The sequence below is a fragment of the Puma concolor genome, chromosome B4 (assembly GCF_028749965.1).
Source record: "Puma concolor isolate L17-30 chromosome B4, mPumCon1.1.hap2, whole genome shotgun sequence".
Classification (NCBI taxonomy): domain Eukaryota; kingdom Metazoa; phylum Chordata; class Mammalia; order Carnivora; family Felidae; genus Puma; species Puma concolor.
The window spans coordinates 42,442,473-42,470,038 of NC_141673.1; the positions used below are offsets into that span (position 1 = coordinate 42,442,473).

The 27,566-nt window shown below is 34.8% G+C and overlaps 1 protein-coding gene across 15 annotated transcripts in view; it reads left to right on the top strand.

Annotated features, from left to right (window-relative positions):
* The window catches only part of OSBPL8 (oxysterol binding protein like 8), a 157,149-nt gene that overhangs the window by 49,436 nt on the left and 80,147 nt on the right, over positions 1–27,566 (top strand). For 3 of the 15 annotated variants that reach the window (XM_086712761.1, XM_086712760.1, XM_086712763.1), the window contains exons 2-4: positions 647–755; positions 14,399–14,437; positions 20,610–20,646. In XM_086712761.1, the coding sequence (XP_086568887.1) occupies positions 714–755; positions 14,399–14,437; positions 20,610–20,646 (118 nt within the window). In that variant the 5' untranslated portion in view covers positions 647–713. Of the gene's footprint in view, positions 1–646; positions 756–822; positions 1,590–4,336; positions 4,417–12,047; positions 12,218–14,398; positions 14,438–20,609; positions 20,647–27,566 lie in introns of those variants that run through there. The other 12 variants (XM_086712766.1, XM_086712767.1, XM_086712769.1 and 9 more) reach the window with 10 other exon arrangements.

Genomic DNA, 27,566 nt, shown 5'->3' on the forward strand with positions numbered 1-27,566 from the left:
AAGTTGCTGGCATGATGTTCCATTGTATGTATATAGTATAATTTAAGCAAACTCCCAATGATTGACATTAAGGTTGTTCCAGTTCTTCTCATCATATCTGTTACTTTGTTGGATGTATTTATATATCTTTGTGCATTTATATAAACAAGTACATATGGCATAATTATTAGCCTCTAAATTACTGGATTAAAGTGTACATATTTTAAATTATCTTTCGAAAAATTGTTATGATTTATATTCTTCTCACACAAGTATGAGAATACCTGTTTTCCTACATTCTTGTCAGTGTTGGATATTAGCACACTTTTTAAAAGTTTTTGCCAATATAATCATGAAAAAAGAACATTTTATTTCCTTAATTGTAAAGTAGATTTAAACATCTTTTTAAACATTGAACAGTCTTATGCCTGTAACCTTGCTCTTGCTATGCCTCTTCACTTGGAATATTGTCTGTCCTTCTTCCATTTTTCTCTGAACCTTCACCATTCTTCAAGGCCCATGTCAAAATCTGTTTTTCCCATTATTGGATTTCCCAATTACCTCAGCCTAAAATAATTTCTCTCTCCTAAAATACTTACTCCTTTTTTTTTTTCTCATTTATCACAGTTTTATACTAGTCCTAATACATGTAATTTTTTTCTTCTAGGATTTCCATATTTACAGGATGGCTAAAGATTAATGGAAAGAGAAGCGTAAACTTACCTTCTTTCACTATGGATGCAGGTTTGGCTGATGGAGAACCTGATCAAACTTCGGTGAGTGGTTCAAATACAGCATAATAAGGTACTATCATCTAGCTGTAAAGTGTTTGATACAAGCCATCGTTTTATTTTAAAAATGTATTTAAAACAAACTTAAAAGAATTTTAAAGTAACACTTTAACTCCTATGCTTATATGAAAATGACATATTTTAAAACTTATTGAAGCATAACCCAGTTTTCTGATATTTCTGTCCTATATCTTTCTCTGCTTACTTATATTGACTTGGTTCCAGCCCTTGGGATGGTAGGTTCTTTGGGTTAACGCAGAGGCCGATTTTTCTGTGTTTCATATTGCTGTGGAATTGAAAGTCACTATTATATTGAGATGTTTATAAATTTTAATTTAGTGAATGTCCTTCGTTCAGGCTCAAATGTAAGAATAGTCTAATGATTGATAGCAAAATGCACTTTTGTTTACTTGTGTTACTTTGTTCCCAGCCTTTTTTGGATTTCTGGTTTAAACTTGTTTTAGTTTCTTAAAGGGTCAAAAAAAGTTAAACTTTAAAATAATTTGTTAATAGAAAATAAAATGGACCTGGAAGTAATTTGTTTTATGAAGGTTATTATCACAGCGATTATAAAAGGAAAACTGATGGTAGCTTATTTTATTTTCGCTATGATTTCAGCAAAAAGTTAAGATTAAAGCCTTCTCTTAGAACATGTTTACTTTGCCATAAATATTTTATTTAAAACTAATGGGCTTTCTTAACTTCTTTTAGCTGAAATATTTTTAATCTCTTAGTGATAATAAAAATGCCAGTAGTAACAACAGTTGCTATTCTCTAAGTGTATACTTTGTCAGACTGTCCTCACAACAGCCATTAAAGGTAGGTATTTGTTTATCCTTACTTTTATAGAGAGAGAAATGGGCTCTAAGCTGGAGGTTAATTATCTTCTCTAAGAGCTCACAGCTTAAGAGGTGTCTCTGAGTACTTTGCCACTAATGTGTTGACTCCGTACCTGTCTTTCTGAATAGAATTGCTTTAAATTTGTTATCTTTTAAACTAATATCTAAACAGGTAGTATTAAATTCTGTACTGAACACTGGTGCTGTATTAATAAAGTTTTATTCATTTTTAATCTAATTCCTGTTGATACTGAGAGGTTTGAGCAAGATATTTAAAAAGCAGAGAGACAATTTTCTTTGTCTTCATTAAGTTTCTGTGAAATATTGTAGCTTATTTTAGGGAGAATACTACCAATAATTTCATTGTAATACTACCAATAATTTCATTGTAAACTACTGAAATATTCTGTTTTTGAAAGTAATCTTGAGAGTTACTTTTGAATTACCTATTTATAAAATATCACCTTTGAACTGCACAGCCTGAGCTGGTTACTGATTAGATCTAGGAGAAGTGGATAAGAACATGGGCTCTGTAGACATTTAGCTGCATGTTAAAATCTAACCTTGGTTGCTTAGTTGTATAACTTGGGTAATTAATTAAATTCTCCAGGTTTTCAGTTTTTTCATCTATTATATAAAGGTGATAGTAATATCTACCTTCTAGAGTTGTTTTAAGTTATAATTGAGATAAGATATCTATAAAGTGACTATTACAAAGTCAGAGACATTATAAATATCCAATAAATAAAAGCTACTACTGTTGATATAACTAGCTATATTAACCCTTCTCTCCAAAAAGGTAAATACAAGGCAGGAGAGGCAATAAAACATTGAAAAAAAGCCTAGGCTATTCAGTAATTTTGGCTTTATACTTTCTCAGAATCTCAGTTTTTCTTCCTAAAATGTTGAGGCAAATATTCTACTACAATAGAAAAATATATAGGCAGGCATACTCATTCTGACTACTTGATAGGGACAGTATGATCTAGTGAAACCGGAAAGTTCTTTGAAAATATGAGCAGCATGTCAGTATGAGTTACTAGTGTTCTTAAAAATTGCATGCACTGGTTTTTAAAATATTAGTAAACTTTTTTTTTAATTTTTAAAATTTTATTTAAATCCCAGTTAGCATATAGTGTAATAATGACTTCAGGATTAGAATTTAGTGATTCATCACTTACATATAACACCCAGTGCTCATCCCAACAAAGTGCCCTCCTTAATGGCCATCATCTATCCCACCTCCACATCCGACACCCCTCCAGCAACCCTCAGTTTGTTCTCTGTATAAGAGACTCTATGGTTTGCCTCCCTCTGTTTTTCTTGTTTTTGCTTCCCTTCCCCTATGTTCATCTCTTTTGTTTCTTAAATTCCACATATGAGTGAAATCCTGTATTTGTCTTTCTCTGATTTTGCTTAGCATAATACACTTTAGTGCCATCCATGTTGTTGCAAATGGCAAGATTTCATTCTTTTTGATTGCCGAGTAATATACTCCATTGTGTATATATACACCACATCTTCTTTATCCATTCATCAGCTGGTGGACATTTGGGCTCTTTCCTTACTTTGGCTGTTGTCGATAGTGCTGCTCTAAACGTTGGGGTACATGTGCCCCTTCGAATCAGCATTTTTTTTTTAATCCATTGGATAAATACCTAGTAGTGCAATTGCTGGGCCTTGGGTGGCTCTGATTTTAATTTTTTGAGGAACCTCCATACTGTTCTCCAGAATAGCTGCACCAGTTTGCATTCCCATTAGGGCAAAAGCATTCCCCTTTCTCCACATCCTTGCCAACGTCTGTTGCCCAAGTTGTTAACTTAGCCATTCTGACAGGTGTGAGTGGTATCTCATTGTGGTTTTAATTTGTATTTCCCTGATGATGAGTGATGTTGAGCACCTTTGCGTGTGTCTGCTAGCCATCTGGATGTCTTCTTTGGAAAAGTGTCTATTTATGTCTTTTGCCATTTCTTCACTGGATTATTTGTTTTTGAGTGTTGGGTTTGTTCAGTCCTTTATAGATTTTGGATACTAAGCCTTTATCTGATACGTCATTTGCAAATATCTTCTCTCATTCTGTTAGTTGCCTTTTAGTTTTGCTGATTGTTTCCTTTGCTGTGCAGAAGACTTTTATCTTGATGAGGTCCCAGTAGTTCATTTTTGCTTTTGCTTTTGCTTCATTCATCCCTTGCCTCCGGATATATGTCATATAAGAAGTTGCTGCAGCCAAGGCCAAAGAGGTGGTTGCCTGTTTTCTCCTCTAGGATTTTTATGGTTTTCTGTCTTACATTTAAGTCTTTCATTCATTTTGAGTTTATTTTTGTGTATGGTGTAAGAAAGTGGTCCAGGTTCATTCTTCTGCATGTTGATGCACAGTTTTCTCAATACCATTTGCTGAAGAGACTGTTTTTTTACCCCCCACTGGATGTTCCTTCCTGCTTTGTCAAAGATTAGTTGGCCAGAGATCTTCTTCTATGAAGTAATAAAATTACTAGAAATTTTAGTCACCAGTTGGTCATGTACGTACTCATTCTCTCTCATATTAATACAGCTCTGTCTCTTTCCAATAGCTGCTCGCTAAGTATAAGAATTTGTATTTTAATTACACATTCATGAATGGTGTTATCTTGAACTTTTTATTATAGAAAATTTCAAATATATTTAGAAAAGGATGGACTAATATAATGAATCCTCATGTACCCATCACTTCAACAATTATTATTTCAGGTCAGTTTTGTTTCATCTATAGTCCCACCTTCCCACTCCATATTTTTTTTGGAGCAAATAATGGACAAATCATTTCATTTGTAAGTATTTCAGTATGTATCTCTAAAATCTAAAGACTTTTCTTTAAACTTTAACCATAAACAACATTAGAATCCTAAAAATGAGTAATTCTTTAGTCACATAACTAATCGATGCTTAAACTTTCCTGATTGTCTCCTAAATATTTTTTTATAATTTTTATGTTGGACTTGGTTGATAAGTCACTGAGATTTTTTTAATCTTTTAAGTTTCCCTTGCATCTCTTTTTAACTTTTCCTTTTCAACTTACTGAAATACATAAATAAGGTAGTTTGTCTTGTTAAATTACCCACAATGTGGATTTCCCCTATGGTGATTATTTCATGTGTTAATCAGTCTCTTATGTTTGTTGCAAATTGGTCATTAGAATGAACGGCTTCCTCAAATTCAGGTTCAGTTTTTTTTTTTTTTTTTTTGACAAGAATACATTAAGAGTATTGTGTGTTACCATCAGGAGGCATATGATGTCAGTCATTCTTCTTGTATTAATAGCAGCCATTGATGATCATTGCCTAGATATGTTAATTCACTAAGGTATAAATTAATATCCTAACTGGTTTACAAAAATGGGGGCTCAAGAGAATAACTGTGACTCATCCATACATTTTTTTTTGATTAATTTTTTTTTAATGCTTACTTTTGAGAGAGAGAGAGAGAGTAGGGGAAGGGCAGAGAGACAGAGTGTGAGTGGGGGAAGGGCAGAGAGAGAGAGAGAGAGAGAGAGACACACACACACACAGACACAGACTCAGACTCAGAAGCAGGCTCCACGCCCTACAGCGCTGCACGTGGGGCTTGAACTCCCGAACAGTGAGATCATGACCTGAGCCAAATTCTGAGGCTTAGTGACTGACCCACCCAGGCGCTCCTAGTCCATACTTTTCAAGCAAACAAACTAGCCAACCTATATTTTGTTAGGTATTTTGTCTTCTAGACTATGAATCTTTTTGCCATTTTACAACTTTATTGAAACTTCTAAAAGGAGACAGTTTTTAAAAGGATAAAACAATTTGATAAGTATACTTTATGCTTTATTATCTTCTTTAACTTATGAAAGTTACAAATTAGTACTTAAATATTTGTAATGTTTGAACTTCCTGAGTGGGGAAAATATGACTCAGTTATTTTTCTTTCTTTCTTTTTTTTTTTTTTAACATTTATTCATTTTGAGAGACAGAGTATGCATGGGGGAGGGGCAGAGAGAGGGAGACACAGAATCCAAAGCAGGCTCTAGGCTCTCAGCTGTCAGCACAGAGCCCGATGTGGGGCTCTAACTCACCACAAGATCATGACCTGAGCCAAAGTCAGATGCTTAACAACTGAGCCACCCAGGTGCCCCTCACTTAGTTATTTCTTATTGTATGAATGCTTAGATTCTTATTATATCTTTTTTTTTCATTTGCTAAGTATTCTTGTACTTATTAGAAGCTTGAATAATATAATGTGAAAAATTTGCAGATATAATGGAACTGTAATAAACTCTAATGGGAGTCAGAGAAAGTGTTATCTTTGAAAAAGAAAAATAAACAGTGATCTACACAGTACATTAGCAGAATTCTAACCCAGCAATCTTTTGTATTTCCTTTATGTTTGGAGAACTTGTCTAAGTATGTTTACATGACTATGAAACTCCTCAAGACCCTTTCAGAAAGTTTGTGATATTAGAATAATTTTTTGAGTAATACAATGGTATTTGATTTTATTTGCCCTTTTTCTCATTCTGTCATGAGTATATGGTGTACTTTTCCAGAGACTATGTGAGGTGATGAGGTCATAATCTGCTGGCTAGTGAAATGGAGTGTGTGCTTGTGTATTCTTAGTCTTCAGGTTTTCTTAGTTTAATTCTTTTCTTAACCAGTTTTTTTAAAATAAACTTTATTTTTTAGAATAGTTTTAGGCATACAGAAAAATTGTAGTCCCCATGTACTTTGTACCCAATTTCCTCTATTATTAACCCATTTATTGTACATTTGATATAATTAATGAATCTAGATTGACACATTATTAATTAAAGTCCATACTTGATTTAGATTTCCTTAGTTTTTACCTAGTGTCCTTTTCTGTTCCAGGATCCCATCTGGAATAACACATAATATTTAGTAGTCATGTCTGCTCAGGGTCCTCTTGGCTATGATTTCCTTGTTTGTGATGACCTTGACAATTTTCAGGAGTACTGGTATAGATATTTTGCACGGTGTCCTTCAATTGAGATTTGTCTGTTTTTCTCTAATTAAACTGGTCCTTATGGGTTTGGGGGAAGAGACCACAAAGGTAAAATGCCATTTCATCACATCATTGTCAAGGGTATATACTGTCAACCTGACTTGTCATTTCTGATGTTAGTTTCATCACTTGGCTGAGATGGTGAATTTCTCGTATTAATTTATAATAGGGCAAATATCAGTAGGTATAATCTCCATAAACAACAGGTCTTTGGAGTCTTTAGTAATTTCTAGGAGAGTGAAGGGATCTGGAGACCCAAAAGTTTGAGAATTGCTCAATTAAACCTTTAGGAACTAGCACTTTAAAGAAGAATAATTGACTGTTACCTGATAGGAAAAGAGGGATCCAGAAGGTGATGGGGGTTGGGAGCAGGGTAGGAAGAAGAAATGATAGGGCCTTCAGGAATGAGGGAGTGGTGACCAAGTTAAACTTTGACTATTCGAAAATTGTACCTAGCATTAAGACATGATCTACATCTTTCTCTTTTTAAGTTTTTATTTATTTAGAGAGGAAGAGAGCGCAAGCCTGCTAGTGCATGTGTAGGAGCAGGGGAGGGGCAGAGAGAGAGAGAGAAACTCCAAGCAGGCTCAATGCTCAGTGCAGAGCCTAATGCAGGGCTTGATCTCATGACTGCAAGATCATGACCCGAGCCGGTATCGGAAGTCAGCCAACACTCAACCAACTGAGCAACCCAGGTGCCCCTGAGCTGTACCTTTCAAGGAGCTTTTGTTTTGTTGCTGTTTTCATTTTGGCATTTACAGATACATGTGTTTTGTCTTCAGGAGTTTTAATGATTTGTCTGATTCATATCATCTACAAATAATACTTTATTTCTTTCCAATCTTTATACAGTATGTATGTCTGCGGGTGGGAATTGGAAGAGTGTTTATATATAGTCTTTTAATTTCCAGAAACTCATCCGTTTTGTGTAACTTTCAAAATTATTTAAGATAGACTGTTTTGTTACTTTTTAAAATCCATCATGTCCTCTGTAGGGGTCTCCTGTTTTAGGAATGTAGCCCTTTTGCTTCTTTTCTCTCTCATGTTTTCCATATTTTCTTTTCATTATGCCTTCGTATTGAATTCCTTCATCACTTTTCCAGCTCATTTATTGTAGTACATGTTTTGCTGTTCAAACCTGGTATATATTCCATCATAGTATTTTTATACTCAGTATTACTAGCTGTTTTCTCTGTGGATGTTTGGTCAGACTTCCTGTTTTCAGTATCCTCTCACATCTTTTTGAGCATATTTATTATGGTTATTTTAAGTTTTTGATGGGCTTGGTTCACTAATTCTCTCTCCTGCTGAGATTCTTCAGTTCTCTTTCATAGCATTTGGACTCCTTAGGATATTATTTTTGTGAGTTTATACTTCCTTGGAAATAATATTCTCTCAGGAATATTAATTGCTTTATCTGATTGATACTGATCTAGATAGAAACGAAAGAGCCTAGGGACTCTTTTGGTCAATGTAGGAATATATGTCTTAGGATAGAGAATCTCTTGTTAAAATCATTGCTTCATTATTTTTCATTTGCTCCTCCCACCAATATATTCTTTTTCTTAGGGAACTTTTCTGTCCATCTCCTCTGCCTCCCTAGTTGTAATCAGTTCATTTGGGGAAAAGGGCAGTGAGAGATAGTGGTCAGCCTTTTTGCCTGCATGTGTTGTTTTGTGCATGCTACAACTCTATAGACATGCACAGTTTAAAAAAAAAAAAGTGTTTGGAACTGTGTTTAATGTCTCTGGTTGGTATTAAATCATGTTCTGCCCTGGTAGTAAAGACAGGGTAGATAATGGTCTGCTTATTACTAGTGAGAGAAAAGGGCACAGGAAGATGACTTCCAACCCTCCCTCCTACTGTCAGACCCCTGGTCTTACCTCCATCTGTGGTACTGTATTCTCTTTCTAGTCTGAGGTTGCTTCCCATTTATCTACTTTTAAGGATGGGTTCAAGGACCATATTGGTTATTTCACCAGTAAGTAACTCAGTTCCCATTTGCAAAATAAATTGGTTACTTTCTTTTTGGTTTTGTGTTCTCTGTATGTAGAATGGCTGAGGTGGTGGCTGAATCGGGACCAAAAAATCAAAAGAACAGCAGCACTGTTTAACTTATCTTTCCTATTAAGATCTTTGGCAGTTGTGACATGCCCATAGTTTAAAAAGCAAAAGTAGAATGATTAAGGCAACTAACTCACAAGTAAATAGATTATGTAATTTACCCAATAGGAATCTATTTGTTTTTGGTCTCTTGGGTGGCTCAGTAGGTTCAGCATCTGACTCGATTTCAGCTCAGGTCATGATTTCATGGTGATGAGATCGAATCTTACATCAGCCGTGCTGACAGCTCTCCCTCTCTCTCTGCCCCTCCCCTGCTCGTCCCCCCCCAAATAAACAAATAAACAAAAAAGAAAGCTATTTATTTTGCTAAACTAGACTTGAGGAGGAAAGCTGGCTTAAAAATTTATAATTTATTCAGTATCCGTAAATAATTTAGTCATTCAGTTTTTAAAAGTGTGGTTTGGAGATTTTTCATGAATGTTTTTACTTCCTGTTTCTCCTAAGTTTTTTATAAACAATATAATTAAAGCCACTGCTCTACACTTAACTCTTAATTAAAAATTATGTCCATTAAGAATCTTACATTTCTTCTTGCTTTTTAGAAAAATAAGCTGAGAGTTCCATCAAACCTCAGATTAGAATGTGAAGGATTAGAATTTTAGCATGTTAGAGACACATGAAGATGAAATTTGATTAAAATTTCAAGAAAATCTCTACCTGTTCAACTGTCTAGGAGAATAGAGCAATTGAAGGATTTTTATCCAGACCTCAGATCACCTTAGTAGGTTTTCATTAACTTAAGACTACTTCAGAAGTCTAATATGGTAAAAACAATAGTGATGGAGCAATGAAGAAAAGGAGAGGGGAGATGAATTTGTGTGTGTGTGTGTGTGTGTGTGTGTGTGTGTGTACACCTAAAATTTACTTTTGGTCAAACACTTACTGGGTTTAGAAAACTAACCTACAGAGGTTAGTTTCACAGAGCACATCTGTGCACAGGGTACCTTGCACTTGGGTAAGATCATAGGCAATATTGTTTGTTGCTTTAGGGGAATTAGTAGAAAATAAAACTATAGGAAATGAATAGCAACTAACATTTGTTAAATTTCTATCATGTGCCAGAAGCGATTGCAAGTTCTTTGAAGGCATACTTATGTAATTTTCTCATAACCCTATAGGATAGTATTACTACCCTCATTTAATATAGGAGAACACAGAGAGATAAGTAACCCTCATTTAATATAACCCTCATGTTAAATAAGATAACCCTCATTCAATATAGGAGAACACAGAGAGATAAGTTCAGGGTCATACAACTATTAAGTGGCAGAATTGGGATACATTTTGGCTCCACAGGCCAAGCTTTAATTATTTTCCTATACTACAGCTCAACCATGTTAGAATCAGCATATACAAATCCTTGAATACTATTTTTACAGTTTGGAATTTTTCTTTTTTCAAGGTAATGTCAAACCATTGAATTTGGTGTTTTTGAGCTAAGAAACAACCTGTTTAGAGTTGTGACTTGGGAAAATGATCTTGGCAGAATTATGGACTATTGCAGTGGTAACCAGCTGAACATTATAGAGTTACCTGTGGTGTTTTGAAAAATCCCAGTACTCAGGTTGCACCCCTATTTAATTAAATTAAAATCTCAGAGGGTGAGATGCAGACATCAGTACTTCTTTAAATTTTTTTAATTTTTTAAATTTATTTTTGAGAGAGAGAGTGTGAGCAGGGGGAGGGGCAAAGAAAGAGAGGGAGACACAGAATCGAATCAGGCTCCAGGCTCTGAGCTGTCAGCACAGAGCCTGATGTGGGGCTTGAACCCATGAACTGTGAGATCATGACCTGAGTCAAAGTCAGATGCTCAACCAACTGAGCCCCCCAGGCACCCCAGACATCAGTACTTTTTTATAGTCTCCTAGGTGATTTCAATGCATGGGCAAAATTGAGAACTATAGAAATAGAGGTAGTTAGCTCAGAGAACAAGTAAGCAAGCAGTTGTATAATCTAGGTTAACCGGTAGGGTAGTAGTAGCTGAATGGAAAATATGTCCCTTTTGGATTTTGCCTTTTTCCCTGGTTCTAGAATTTGCACTTTCCATATTTGGGTTACTTTATTAGTGTGGAGAGAAAAAAAAATTAGTTTTTGTACACTTACTGTGTTATCCTGATCTTGGCTTGATGTCTCACATGCTTTCTCATTTAATCTTCTTCATAATACTGTGGGGTAGATATTATTGTTTTTAGAAATGAAGAAACTGAGACTCTGAAGGGGTTAGTAATTTTTCTAAGATCACATAGCTAATCAGTGGGACATATTAGGATTTAAATACAGATACTCTTAATTTTATTATTCTTGTCATTGAATGAGGCTAATGTTTTTATATTAAAAATTGATCTGTGTCATACCTAGCCTTTTAAAATTTGTGTGTGCATTACCTAATGTGTACTTTGAAAAATATCTGATACATGATCTATTTTATTTATTGATTTTTAAATGTTTATTTTTGAGAATGAGCGTGCACGCAGGGGAGGGTCAGGGAGAGAGAGAAGGAGACAGAGAATCCAAAGCAGGCTCCAAGCTGTCATCCCAAAGCCCAACACGGGACTCAACCTCACTAGAGGTCATAACCTGAGCCAAAAGTCAGACACTTCACCGACTGAGCCACCCAGGCACCCTGTGATCTATTTTATTTAACTCAAAGCTTTGTTTTCCTGTAACTAATGTTGATTTTTCTGGCTGGGGTGCATATTTTGGCATTTAGGCAGTATATTGTTGCTAAAACATAAAGAACAGTTGCTAACTACATTTTATGTGTGGTAGATATTATGAGTCATGGAGATTGATGTTTCCATAATATTATTATCAGTCTTTCTTGTGGCTTGATACTGAACAGCATGATACCCTAATCAGTGATTTGTTAGAAATAGAACTAAAGAAGAAAAAAAGATATTTGTTATATGGTTCTTATGTCTTAATTCAGATCCTAGTCATGATTCAGTATAGAATATAGGCTTATGTATCTGTGTAAGGAATCGACCAAAATGAAATTTCAAGTAAATAAACTCTTACTTCAGACTGAAAATTAAAATTATTTAAATAGGTCATAAGATTAAGTGCCATATACTGAAATATTTATGTGTATGAGCTGTCTCCTATAACCAGTTGTCATATCTAACTTGGCATGATTGTGATGTGTTAACATGGTTTCTTTTGTGCTTTTCAGGTGATTAAGAATGGTTAGGTCAGATATAGAGTATGTTAATGAGGTCAGAGGCCAAGGTCATGGGTTTCATTCTTTTAATGGGCAGTTCACTTTTTTTTGGTTTTATAACCACAGACTTCACCAAGCAGTCTCACCAGATGCATGACATTAGTTACAGCTGACACAGTCGATTTTGAACTTCCCTTGTATATGAAGTCCTTGATGAAGGAGGTTGCTTTAATTATAACAAGAGACCACCATTACCAGAAGAAATATAACTTATGCTCCATTACCAAAAATCAGTGGTGAGTCTATAATAGTGTTATTTATGAAGGACAGAATTATTTAAGAAAAAGGATGGGGGAATTCCTAACAAAGGTATTTGGGTTTATGATGGCCAGAGACTAATAGCAGAAGAAAAGAAAATAGGAATATGCTCTACATTACAACTAAAAATAATCTTAAGAATTGAGGTAATGAGGTGATTTTCTATGTTGAATTGTTTGTATAACAGAATTTTAGGATTAGAACAGATCTTATAAACAAATAAGAAAACTAAATTCAAGATATTTATTCAGATTTACCCAGGGAATCGAGCTAGGCTTAAAACTGAGATTTCAGAATTCAAGTCCATATTAGTTCTTTGTGTATATTAAGCATGCAGAATGTCATAGTTTGGAAAATACAAAGATGTGTAAGATTTTTTTTTTTTTTTTTTTTTTTTTTTGCTGTAAGAGAATTTGACTCATATCATAAACAAAGGAACTCAGCAAACCACATACAAGAAATTCTTTGCTAGGGATTAGAGTTACAATAATGACTAACCCTTTTTTTCATTCGTGCATTTATCATTCAGTGTTTGTTGAGTGTCTGCCATGTGCCAGGCTTTGTTCTAGTCTTAAGGGATACAACAGTGACCAAAACAGACTAAGTTCCTACTTCAGTAGAGCTAACATTCCAGTGGAGGAAGACAAAAAAAAAAAAATACATAAATATATACTGTTATGTGGTGATTGTTGTGATGGTAAGATGGATAGAGAATGGCAGAATAGGGGATGGGTATTGCTGTTTTCTGGGAATATTATGAAAGTCTTCTGATGAAGTTACTTTTGAACAGAGTCCTAAAAGTAGTTTTCTAGGCAATGATAAGAGCCAAGTGTGGAGTTTGCAGGTCTGTTAGGCAGACTATGGTGGTTAGGCTATAAGTGTCGAGGGAGAAAGGTGAGTGAAGTGTCTTTCACCTCCTCAGTCAAGTGATCTTGTTGGCAGTGGGGACCATGTTTTTATTGTGTTTTTGAATTCCTGTACCTAGCATAGTAAATGATTGAGGAAGGTAAGACTGAATGCAAGGATATGAGAAAAGGTGATAATTGGTCTGGCTTAGGTAGTAGTATTGATGGGAATTGAAGGAAAAGACTAGATGTGAGGTAGACATTGTCTAGGTAAAAATCATCACAACGTAATGACTTCGTAAGATGGGGGGAAAGAGAATCTCAGATTATTAAAGGGTTTAGGTCTGAGTGAAAGAAAGAGGCTATCATTGGAAAACTTGGGCAGATTGGCATCAAAGCTGATTTCAGAGGGAAGCTACTGAGTGCTGTTTTTGACTTAAAGATGCTTTCTAAAACAAGCTAAATGATTTGTAAAATTGGCTTACAGAATTTTATTATTTTCAAGTTTATTTATTTTGAGAGAGAGTATGCTTGAACAAGTGGGGAAATGGCAGAGAGAGAGGGAATCCCAAACAGGCTTAACACTGTCAGTGCAGAGCCTGATGCAGGGCTCAGTGTCACAAACCATGAGGTCATGACCTAAGGTGAAATTAAGAGTTGGATGCTTAGCCAAGTGAGCCACCCAGGTGCCCTTGTTTATAGAATTTTAGAACCAGAAGTCAATTTGCAATAATGTTTGAACATACAGGTAGCAATATTTTGGAGTGAAGATTTGGAAATAGACTAGGTCTGAAGGGGAAACTTGAAAGTTGTCTAAATAAAGGTGATAAATAAGCCTAGAGAATGAATGCAGTCTGCTGGAAAAGAGCGGTAGAGAAAAAACAACAAATAGTTGAGGACTGAGCACTGATGATGGCCATTCACTTACCAAATGAGAAAACAAACTAGAGGCAGGAAAATAGGAGAAGGGAAGCCAGAGGAGTAGAGTACTTTAGGAACCAAGGGAAGAGAAAGCTCGCATGGGGAAAAGGCTGGTAGAATTATATGCCTACAGGGAGGGCAGAACTGTGAAAAGCTCCAGAACAGGTCAGAGAGGACTTCACAGATTGGCAGATTAACTGGAATTTACGGGAGCCTCAGAATTTTTTTTTAAAGGATTTCGTTTCCAGTATAAACATATTATTGCACTTTTTTCCTACTTCTTAAAAGATTAATGCACCACTTAATTCATTTGATAAACCATGGGTGCTCTCTAAATTCAGATTCAAGTATATGACATTAAATCACTGCTGAGAAAATTTGTTTTTTTTTTAGATCTTGCCATATTCAGAAGTTGCTGAAGTTCAAGAGACAGTGAGTAATATATGGTGCTATGTTTGAAATGTTAACATTTTTATATTTTTTCAGGATTTAAAGTTGGATTCTTAAAATATATTTTTCACTGTATTTTATCATAGATGATTATGTCATTATACAAGGTAGCTAATATAAGTTAAAAAGATCAGCTTTAAAATTTTCATTTTTTCCAAAATGTAAATAGGTTTAATTTTTTTTTACTGTAAAAATAATGCATACAAATGTGGCATGTTTAAATACAAAAGAATGTAATAAATAAAATTCTACTTTATAGGGCAACTACTTTTAATATTCTGGTGGTCTCTGTAATTTACTAAGTTTATTCATATGTGTATATCTTACATATGTAATTTTATAAAAGCGGAGTCCTACAAACTTTTTTGTAGCCTATTTTTAAAAGTTAGTATATAATGAATTGTTCAGTCAGTGAAAAAAAACTTTAACGACTACACAGTATTTTGTTGTGTGAAGGTATTATTGTTTATTTCATAATAGATTACTGTTGGAGATTACTACAAATGATGTGATAAATGCCTATGGATACATCTTTTTGAATATTTCAGATGATCATCTTGGTATACTCTCCTAGAAGTGCATTTGCTGGGTCAAAAGGATGATTAGGTTATTTTAAAATAACTGCTTGGCAGGCCAGTTAATATTTTCTATCTAACAGTGATAAGCTCTAGTTCCTAGAAAAGCACTTCTGTAAAATATCTCCTGCAAAAGTCAGGGATAAAATGTACACAGTGTGTGTTTTGCTGATGATTGTAGGAATAGGAAAAGTTCTGTTAAGTATAGAGAGATGACTCCTGTCAGAAGAACAAACAAATCTCAGATGTGCTTTAGATCTCTCACTGAAGATTCTTACTCTAAGGGCCAAAGATAACACTAAATACAGTACTTTTGGGATGTGTTATATAATCCTCCTTCCCAGTTGTGGCTCCTGAGAGCCAGCTGCAGCAGGATTGCGTCTCTGAGTACAGCTCGATCAACTTCATTGAGGGAAGAGGCGCTACTTGCTTGAAACTTTATTTGCAAGTTGTATCAATGCTTGATGAGCTGTACTTTGGCTTAAGCTCACAGGATGACTTAAGTCACATCAATATGTATGCTAAGAGGGAGATGCTATGCTACTGGCAGTGGACTCAAGCTCTAGCTCTTATGGGATTGTTTCTGTGTTTTAGGGTGGTCATCTGTCCTGAATTGCTTGGGATTAAGGGGCTCCCAGGATGAGTGTGTGATTGTGAACTTTTTCTGCCTATTCCTTTACACTTCTGAAAGATGGTGTAGGCTAGTTGTTGGTGGCGTGGTAAATATTTAGAAGCACATTAAAATAAAATCCCAATGTTTGCATAATGCTCTTTTCCTGAGGTTTGTAGACTAAAACCGGTAGAGATTTAGGTAATGGCTATATTTCATGCTTTTAGTTAAAAGTAGTTGATAGTGTACTCATTAATAATAAATAGAAAAATGCTAGGCATCTTAGTATTATTTTACTATTTTCGATCCATAGTTTCTGCCAAAATAGAGAATCTGTTTATATGATACACAAATTGTTGAAATGACTGTGTGGACATTGTTGAAGGGATAATGATAAATATGATGTTACTCAATTAGGGGAAATGTTTCCATCATATATTAATGTTTTTTTTTTTTTTTTTTTTTTTTTTAACACGATGAGGAAAAGTTCCTGGATTCTTCCAAGATTCTAGTAGTATTTTGGTTCTCTAACAAAAGCCAAGAAGAGTTGGCTAGCTTTATATTTTTTAAACTATCTTACAAGATACTTATATGGAATGTTTCCACATCAGTAACTTCACACTGTCTTTATTCATGTGTTACACAACATGGGACTGTGCAAATTAGGCCCATGTCCTAAAAGCAGTAAAAATAAGTGTAGTGTGCAATTTAGCCTTGCACACAGGACCAGTGATGTAAGTTACATGGTAAAATTAATATGTAATCTTCAATTACTTAAATCACTTTTCCTATTGGTATCACTTACAGGCAATTCTGGGAGGATAATTTCACTTGTATCCCAGTTTAATGCTTTTGTATCCACAATCTTCTGGGGAAGGTTTCTGAAGTCTTGCTTATTTTTTTTATTGTTTTTCCACTTTTGTTTGGAGTATTTCAGCTTAATTCTTAGTTCCGTTGTTCCATTATAATGTATGTTTTCTAGTGCCTGCCTGTTCTTTTATTCTGTGGCATTTTTCAGTCTTCTGTGAATAGCCATTCAGGTCATATGCCCTAACTCTCATACATATCATAATTTACACTGTTTCTTACAAACCTGAACCTTTCCCTGTACAGGTCTGTGTGTCTAACTCCCTATTTGACATTTCAACTTGAATGTCTAACAAACACTTCAAACTTAACCTGTCCCAAACTTAGCACTTACATTTCTTTCTGTAAACTAGTCCTTCTCACTGTCCTTTCCATCTCTGACAGTGACAGTTCCATCCTTCCAGGTGCTCAGACCCCAACATTTGACACCATTTTGATTCCTCCAGGGTTTTTGTTTGTTTGTTTTGTTTTGTTTTGTTTTTTAATTTCATACTTGCTCTGTTTGGAAATCCTGTTGACTTTCTTTTCAAAAATATTCAGAACTCAACTACTTCTTCTCACCGTCACTGCTACTTCCTTGGTCCAAGTCTCCTTCATCTCTCCCGTAGATTATTATGGTAACTCCTAATTGATTGTACCTTTGTTCCTCTAGTCTATTCTTAACACTACAGCTGGAACAATCCTGTTAAAACATATTCAAATTATGTCACTCCTTTTCTCAGAAATCCAGTGGCTCCCCATCTCATTCAGAAAAAAACCCAAAGTCCTGACTGGGTCCTACACAATCTAGCACTCATTTACTTCTTTGACTTTATTTCCTGCTTCTCTCGTACTTCTAGTCCAGCCTCTCTGGCCTTTTTACTCTTCTCCAAGCCCTTCAGACTTGCTCTTATCCCAGTCCTCCATTCTATACTTGTTCTTCTCTCTGCCTGGAATACTCTTCTCTTTTATGTCCTTATGCTGAACTCCCTCACTTTACTCAGTTCTGTAGTGAAGATTTCTTAGGCCACCCTATCTTCAACTATGACCCCCCTTCCTTAATATTTTATGTGTCCTCATTTTCTGCTTTTTTCCTTAGCATTTTTACTATATAATATGTAACAAATTTTTAATTGTTACTATGTTGTTACTCATATCTTCCACTAGAACATAACTACCACAAAGGGCAAATTTTTGTCTTTTTTGTTCACTGTATCCTTTGATGCCTAAAATGATTACTGTGTATATGATACCTATCATATCTCAAGTATTTGAATGGATGGCTCAATAATAGGAATAGACCGTGTTTATTTTGATTATTCTCCAGTGTCTCAATATGAAAAAAAAATAGAATCAGATTTACATGACCCAAACATGCTTGAAGATATAATGTTGAAAGCACAATCTGAAACAAATATTCAGAAGTTGCTGTATATGCTAGGGATTATTTTCTGGGAGCAAACAGGCAAGGAGTACAGCTACAAAGAAGTTGACGTAATGCTGTTACTTAACAAAATTTGAGAATATGTACAATAAAAGTGAACTTAATCACTTACCCTAACTAGAAGACTGACTAAAAAACCTTCAAAAATGACTGGCCTTGTGAAATTAAATACTCCAAACTTTGCATATATGGTTAGAACCATTGCTTTCCTTTAAGAAATTTAGATTTACTGGTAAATTCAGGGAAATTAGTAATTATTCATATCAATAGAGAAAGATATTTTTAGAGGATGTCTATGAAATATTTGTCAAGCTTACCATGGTTATCTCTGTCAGTTTTCTAACTTCTTTCAGTTTTCCAATATCATAGTAGTTATTTATTGGTACATAACAAATATTCCAAAATTTAAGTGGTATAAAACAATAAACATTTATTATTTTACAGTTTCTGTGGGTCAGGAATCTAAGAGCAGTTTACTAGGTGTATCTAGCTCAAAAATCTCTTCTATGGTTGTGGTCAAGCTACTGGGGAGTGTGGCTGCTGCAGTCTCATCTGAAAGCTTGACTGGGTGTAAGGGAGGGAGGAAAGGTCAAGGCAGGAGATTCATTTACAAACTCACTGGTTGTTGACAGACACCATTCCTTCACCTCATGGGCTTCCCTGCAAGGCTGCCTGATGACTCAGCAGCTGGCTTTCCCCAGGGTGATCTATCTGAGAGAGAGTAACAGACTATAAACAAGATGGAGGTCATAGTCTTTTTACCGTCTAATCTTGAAAGTGACATCCATTCAATTCTGCCATATTCTGTTCATTAGAAGTGACTCAGTAAGTCCAGAAACACTCAAAGAGAGGGGATTATGCACCAAGATATGGGGATCACTGGAGCCTTTGCAGAGATTGCCTACCACAAATACTTTAATCTTTTTCCACATGCTTGAGAGTTGTGGTAACATGGTCATCAGTAATAAGGATTTGAGCACAATTAGTTTGTTGTCATTCCAGTTGTATTTTTTTAGTTTATCTGTGAAGCTGAAACCAGTCTATAGAAGAATAGGAAACTACAGAAAATGACTAGAGCAAATGCACTTAAAGGAATTAGAACATGGTTTAAAGCACTGTGAAATAACCATCACTTAAGGGAAGCAACAGGGCCAAGAGTTTTTTCCTAGGAGGCAGAGTGAACAACTGCTACCTCTCTTTTTGGTCACAGATAATTTTGCTTCATTCCCTTCAAATAAGAGCAAGCAATAATATAATCAGTGGGAATTTTTTATTTTTGTTGTTACTTTAGGTTTGATGTTACTGTACTTGGTATTTGAGCTGAAGTAAAGCTGAAGACTGTTTCTTTTATTTTTTTAAGTTTATATTTATTTTTGAAAGAGACAGAGACAGTGCATGAGCAGGGCAGAGAATGAGGGAGAGAGAGAAACCCAAGCAGGCTCCGCAATGTCAGCGCAGAGCCTGATGTGGGGCTCCATCTCACAAACTGCGAGATCATGACCTGAGCCAATTATCAAGATTCAGACTGACTTAACTGACTGAACACCCAGGCACCCCAAAGCTGAAGACTCTGTTTCTGCCAAGGGAGACCAAAACACTTGTCCCTAAGCAACATTTATTTTCATTTTATTTTATTTTTTTTAATTTTGTGTGTGTGTGTGTGTGTGTGTGTTTTCAATATATGAAATTTATTGTCAAATTGGTTTCCATACAACACCCAGTGCTCATCCCAAAAGGTGCCCTCCTCAATACCCATCACCCACCCTCCCCTCCCTCCCACCCCCCATCAACCCTCAGTTTGTTCTCAGTTTTTAAGAGTCTCTTATGCCTAAGCAACATTTAGCATAATGTTGTATGTTAAGACAGTTTCCAGACAAAAGGTCACCAGTCTTTCCCAGTTTCTTTTAGGTGATTGCATGTTATTCATTTAAGAATTGGGTCTTCTTCCTTCTTAAAGCGCAGTAGCTCCAGGTGCTTTACTTCATGTTTAGTGGGTCCCAAGAAAATTTTGTCTGACAATAAAATTGTATCATTTCTAATCAATATTCCTCTTCGGTTTTTTTCTTCTTCTTCTTTTTTTGGTATTTGAGAAAAAATTTACTTTGTTGATGTCTTTGTAAAAGCTCTTTGCACAAAGCTTGGCATATAATGAGCACTTAGTAAATGTTCCTTTCTTTTTATGTAAGAAACAGACTGAATTTCTATGTAGTGTTAAGTGCTCTCATGGCATGCAGAACTAATATTTAATAGTGCATGGGTGTTACAGATTTTTTAAACCACTTACATTTAAAGAATGAATAACTTTGGGCTGTCCTTTACATTTCTGAATAATTTTACCACTCCTAACCCATATCATGAGTTAAAATTTGAAAGTAATTTTTGACTTGAATAATTTTCAAAACAAAGTACTTGGTTGATTTCGGTTTTGCCTTTCCATCTTTATTTTCCAAAATTTAAACAAATATTTTATAATGCTTAAGCCAAGATCTTTTTATGTGTGGCAGAGGAAATTCCTTGTGAATTATGATTATTAGGATTGATTTGCATGTGCTTTCTACTTATAAACTAATGCTTATTTTCCTTGTCCTTTTGTTTCACTGCTGCTTCAATCCTGATGCATTTTGCTTCTTCCTGGTTTGGATTATATTTGTTTGCTGCTCAATTACCCTGCATTAAAAGCTTCTTGGTGATAGCAAAGATGTCCTTGGGCCATCAAGTAAGTAGCCAAAGTTTGAATGGCATATTTGGAGACAGAATGTTTTGATGTGTACTTATAAAAGGCATACAGTATTTCTCTTATTAAGTCTTCTACTTTTCTTCCCAAGCACTGAAATGCAAAGAATATAAATGGTGATTCAGTGCCCATCTGTTGTCAGTGCCCATATGAGATTGATAATGTTTGTGTATTTGCTTCTTGATTGTCTAAAGATGGATTATATACTTAGCTAAATTATCTAATTCATAATTTTAGACCTCATCTTCAGGCATGGTGGGAGGGGTTAAAAAAAAAAAAAGACCTCTTCATAGTTTTCCTTTCTATAGTCATCATAAAGCATAGATCAGACTTCTTTGAGACTGGACATGATAAAAGAAATTCACTTTCATGTGAAAATGAGAAATACTGTTTTATTTTGTCACAATCTTTACATAATAGATAATTTGGTTATGAAACACATTTATTTTTACTCTGGGATTTTATAAGTGAAGCGTGTTTCATCTTAGTGATTTAAAAGATGTACCCATTAAATTTATGTCTGAAAAAAAAAATTTTTTGACCAGACACTGTGCTAGCTTTGGGGAATATATGATGAATAAAATATGCACCCTGCCTGTACCCTTACATTATAGTCTAGCAGGGGGGTTACACCCATGAATAGATAATTTTAGAGCATTGTGACAGGGGCAACTTTTTTTTTTTAAATCATAGTATTACTGAGGTGAAAGAAACCTAAAATATCATCTTTTTTTCTAATATAATTTATTGTCAAGTTAGAGTGTATTGTTGACATAGAGTGTATACAGTGTGCTCTTGGCTTTGGGAGTAGATTCCCATGCTTAATCACTTACATACAACACCCAGTGCTCATCCCAACAAGTGCCCTCCTCAATGCCCATCACCATTTTCCCCTCTCCCTCCCTCAGTTTTTTCTCTGTATTTAAGAGTCTCTTATGGTTTGCCTCCCTCTCTGTTTGAAACTATTTTTTCCACTTCCCTTCAAGCATTAATTTTCTAGACAAAGAGCCTGAAGCTAAGAACTTACATGACCAAAAAGAGTTAGAAATGGGTACTATGCCACTGTGTCTTCAGCAAGATTCTTTTGAGTTCAAAAATCATAATGAAACCATCAGTTTGCTAAATTCAAATCTGACCAAATAATTAAAATATTATTTGGTCAGATTTGAATCGGACAAAAATTGGACTGTCATAAATCGGACAAAAATTAAACTTTATTGAAGCGTAATGTAGAAATTATATTGATTTAGGAAGTTTTAGTATTTCTTCTTAAACTGTTATCTGACCACAGTAAGTCAGCTCAATGCCTTGGGGCTCATTTTTTTCCCATTGACTAAACAAGGTGAAATAGCAAGCTTTCTTCTAGTTGTAAAATTCTTTGGTATGGATTGGTTGCTATTTGTCTCTAATATTGATTATAGTATATAATGTAATTTTTTTTCTAAAAAGAGGTGATTTAAAGTAATATGCTAAAATTCCTTTTTAAAATTCTTAATTTTAACAATTCATAGTATTTTAAATATATTTTTTATTACACAACCAGCATTATTAGAATAGTAGAATTTTTTTTGAGAGAGAGCACATGAGTGGGAGAGAGGGGCAGAGAGAGAGAGAGAGAGAGAGAGAATCTTAAGCAGGCTCCACCCTCAGTCCAGAGCCTGACACAGAGCTTGATCCCACAAACCTGGGATCATAACCTGAGCCAAAACCAAGAGTTGGATGTTCAATTGACTGAGCCACCCAGGCACCCCTAGAATAGTAGAAATTTTAAAAGTTGAAAAAAGTATACAAATATGAAAATATTTTTATGTTTTCTTGTCAGCCTTGCTTGTGATACCTGGCAGATATTTTCAATGGATTTTTCAATTCCTTTAGTTACCTTATGTATTTAGATGTTGGCTCAGGTGAACTGATTGGCAATGATGAACTGACCAGTAGAATTGCATTTTTTTTAAGATAATTTTTATTTATTCATTAATTCATTCACATAATGCACACGAGTTGGGGAGAGAGAGAATCTTAAGTGGGCTTCATGCTCAGTACAGAGCCTATCATGGGGCTCAATCCCACCACCCTGGGATTATGATATGAACTGAAATCAAGACATGGTTGCTTAACTGACTGAATCACTCAGGTGCCCTACAGTTGCATTTTTAATACCAACTACAGTTATCCTATTTTAGGAATTGTATTTTATAATAGGTCTTTAATTTCTGCTTGGACTAGAGAAAATTTATTGTGTTTATACATTTTCTGGATACACAAATGAAATATACAATATATATTAGAGGTGAGTATATCGTATTCTGCCAACTCTTAAAAAGCTGAGGATATATAATTACTTACTAGAGATCATGTATCTTTTAGAGTGAAAAGTAATTTCATTAATATTAGGATTTGTACTGAATGAAAAAGCTATAATGATATATACAAACATGCTTAAATTCTTTAAGTATTTGAGAAAAGGTACATCATCTGTAAGGGGAATACTAGGATTTACATAGAAATTATTTATGACTTTAAAATAATTACTTAACTTGATTTTAGCTTCCTTAGATTAAGGACCAATACCAGGCTATGAAGCTTGGAAAATTCTTCAGATTTTATATTGATGTATTGAATTCAGAAAGTAAAGATAGTAGTTATAGAATCATATCCTCCTTAGAAGTTGCAGTTGGTAAGTTAATTATATTACTATTAATTATCCAGTGTAGTTAGTTTCTACAGTAGTTAAGATAGTAATGCAATATGAATAGCAAAATAGGTTACTTTATTTCTACTACAAAGTAGAACCAGGAGAGGGCACTGCTATGCTGTCTTTAGTAGATGAGGCAGTTGTAGTGTCAGAAACTGTATTGGAATCATGCAGTGATTCATTTATCAAAATCTGTCCAGTGATTTGGCAAATATTTATTGTCAGTTTTATGCCAAAGGGTACAAATCAAAACCGTGAGTTCCCTACTTGAGCTTACATTCAGATAGTCTAAGATTGTACAAATGATGTAGGACATCAAAATGATTTTTCTATTCTGCAAATCCACTTGTCTGTATAGTTGTTAATACTTGTGAATGGGGCAAGAGAGAACAAGTAGGAAACAATTGTTTTTCTAAGTACTTTTATAAACCCTCCCACTTCAAGGTTCTCAAAGTCATAAATAGTAATACCTCAACTGGTAAGGAGTTAGAGGTGAATACAACTAAATTTACAATTCTCAGACTATTTCCTTTTTTATATAGTGAAGTTACTTAAGATACAGATACCTATATCTTACTGATGGAATCCTGAAACATACTTTAATTCTATTAGTTGTTCTTCTCATAATGTATTTTAAATTAGCCTAAAAAGTATTGTCTGATACTACAAATGAATCTATGTAGCATACGTAGATTATAAAGCATAATCATCCAGTATGTGTTGAACCTACTGCTCAACTTAAGAACCTGAGTCTTAAAAATCCCTCATGTTCAACTATGTACTTCTTCTCTCGTCTATCCCTGTGCCTGCCCCCAAGAGGTGATGACTAGTTTCTATTTTTCATCATTCTTTGCTTTTTTAAAAAGTGTATTTTTTGTTATTTTTGGGTGTTTTTTTTTGTTTTGTTTTTTGTTTGTTTTTTGTTTGTGGTTGTTTTGTTTGTTTTTTAGAGAGAGTACACGAGTGGGGGAGAGGGGCAGAGGGAGAGAGAGAGAGAGAAAAAAAAAAAGAATCTTAAGCAGGCTCCACGCCCAGCCAAAGCTTGACACGGGGCTCCGTCCCACCACCCTGGGATCATGACCTAAGCCAAAAACAAGAGTCAGACTGCTCAACCGACTGAGATGCCAGGCACTTATTTTTTTTTTTTTCAATATGTGAAATTTATTGTCAGATTGGTTTCCATACAACACCCAGTGCTCATCCCAAAAGGTGCCCTCCTCAATACCCATCACCCACCCTCCCCTCCCTCCCACCCCCCATCAACCCTTAGTTTGTTCTCAGTTTTTAAGAGTCTCTTATGCTTTGGCTCTCTCTCCCACTCTAACCTCTTTTTTTTTCTTTTTTTTTTTCCTTCCCCTCCCCCATGGGTTTCTGTTAAGTTTCTCAGGATCCACATAAGAGTGAGAACATATGGTATCTGTCTTTCTCTGTATGGCTTATTTCACTTAGCATCACACTCTCCAGTTCCATCCATGTTGCTACGAAGGGCCATATTTCATTCTTTCTCATTGCCACGTAGTACTCCATTGTGTATATAAACCACAATTTCTTTATCCATTCATCAGTTGATGGACATTTAGTCTCTTTCCATAATTTGGCTATTGTTGAGAGTGCTGCTATAAACATTGGGGTACAAGTGCCCCTATGCATCAGTACTCCTGTATCTCTTGGGTAAATTCCTAGCAGCAGGCACTTATTTTTAAATTCCGTGTATGTCACTAAGTTTTGCTGGTATTTAATTTTATGAGAGTGCTGTATGTCATTTTCTAGGATTTTTTTTGTAGTTAATATTTTATGTTCCAGATTCAGCCATGTTTTGGGGTATAGATATAGATCATTCCTTTTCAGTGCTATATGCTATTCCATTAAATGCATATACCACAGTATACAAAGCCATTTATTTTCAGTTGGTGAATATTGAAATGGTTTTGATTTTTACTCTGAACATTCTTATTGTCTCTTGGTAAACACATATAAGAGTATTATTTCTAGGTATAAAGCTAAAAGTGGGATTGTTGGATCCCTATGGTATGCTGGTGTTCAGTTTTATAAGGTAGTTCTAAATTTCTTTTCCAAAGTGCTTAGATCAGTTTATTCTCAAGCAGCAGTGCTTAAATGTCTCATTGATTCTCATCCTTATCAGCACTTAGTATTATCAGACTTACTAATTTTTGTCAGTTTTACTGAGTGTAAAATATTTATTTCATTGGGATCTTGATTTGTATTTTCCTGGTTACCAAGAGGATAAACATCTTTTTTATACATTTATTGGCCATTTGCATTTTTTCTTCCATGAATTCACTGTTCAGGTCCCTGCCCCATTTTTCTTTTTCTTTAATTAAAAAAAATTTTTTTTATTGAGACACAATTGACATACAAATTTATGTTAGTTTCAGGTATGCAGTGATGATTCAGTATTTGTATATATTACAAAATGATCACCACAGTAAGTCTAATTAATATCCATCATCACACATAGTTACAGAATTTTTTTTATGATGAGGACTTTTCAAGATTTATTCTCTTAACAACTTTCAAATATGCAGTATAGTATTATTAATCATCATTCTGTACATTGCATTAATATGACTTATTTATCTATAATTGAAAGTTTGTAACCTTTGATTCCCTTCACCCATTTTTCCCACTCACTACCACCCTGCTTCTGGCAACCACCAGTCTGTGTATCTATGAACTTGGTTTTTCAACTTGGATAATACAGTATTTGACGTTCTCTGTCTGACTTATTTCACTCACCATAATGCCCTCAAGGTCCATCCATGTCATAAATGGCAAAAATTTCATTCTTTTTTTACGGCTGAGTATTCCATTCATTTGTCACTGGACACTTAGGTTGTTTCCATGTCTTGGCTGCTGTAAGTAATTCTATGGTGAACATAGGGGTGCATATATCTTTCCAGATTTGTGTTTTCATTTTCTTCAGGAAAATACACAGAACTGGAATTGCTGGATCCTGTGGTTCTTTCTTTTAACTTTTTGAGGACTCTCCATACTGTTTTCCGCAGTGGTGAATTGGCTACACCAAGTTACATTCCTACTGACTGTGCACAGGGAGTCATGTTTCTCCATATCCTTGCCAATGCTTGTTATTTCCTTTCTTTTTGATAATAGCCATTCTAACAGGTGTGAGGGGATAATAGCTCATTGTGGTTTTGATTTCCATTTCCCTGATGATTAGTGATGTTTAGCATCTTTCCATATACCTGGTGGCCATTCTGTCTTTGGAAAAGTGTTTATTCAGATCTTCTGCCCATTTTTAAGTCAGATTGCTTATTTTTTTTTGCTGTTGAGTTATATGAGCTCTTAGTGTATTTTGGACATGAACCCCTTATCAGATATATGACTTGTAAATATTTTCTCCCATTCAGGAGGTTGTCTTTTCCTTTTGTTGATGGTTTCCTTTGTGGTGCAGAAGCTTTTTAAAAAGTTTGAATGTAGTCCTTCTTGTTTATTTTTGTTTTTGTTGCCTCTGCTTTTGGTGTCAGGTCCAGAAAACCATCAGCAAGTCTGATGCTTACTGCCTGTGTTTTCTTTTTGGAGTTTTAGGGTTTTAGGTCTTATATTCAAGTCTTTGATTAATTTTGAGTTAATTTTTATATATGATGTAAGACAGTGGTTCAGTTTCTTTCTTTTGCATATGGATGTCCAGTTTTCCCAGCACCATTTATTGAAGAGACTGCCATTTTCTTGTATATTCTTGACTTTTTTGTCCCAAATTAATATGACCATATATGCATAGGTATACTTATGGGCCCTCTATTCAGTTTTATTAATTTACGTGTGTTCACCATGCTGTTTTGATTGTTGTAGCTCTGTTTTGTAGTTTGAAACCAGGGAACATGATGCCTTCAGCTTTGTTCTTCTTTTTCAAGATTATTTTGGTTATTCAGAGTCTTTTGTGGTTTCACACAAATTTTAGAATTTTTTGTTCTAATTCTGTGAAAAATGCCATTGGAATTTTCATAGGGGCTGCATCGAATCTGTAGGTTGCTGTAGGTGGTATGGACATTTTAACAATATTAATTGTTCCAATCCATGAGAATGGACTGTCTTTCCATTTATTTGTGTTTTCAGTTTCTTCTGTCACTGTCTTATAGTTTTCATTGTACATGTCTTTCACCTCTTGATTAAATGTATTCCTAGGTATTTTATTCTTTTTGATGTATCCCTACATTTCTCTACTGTG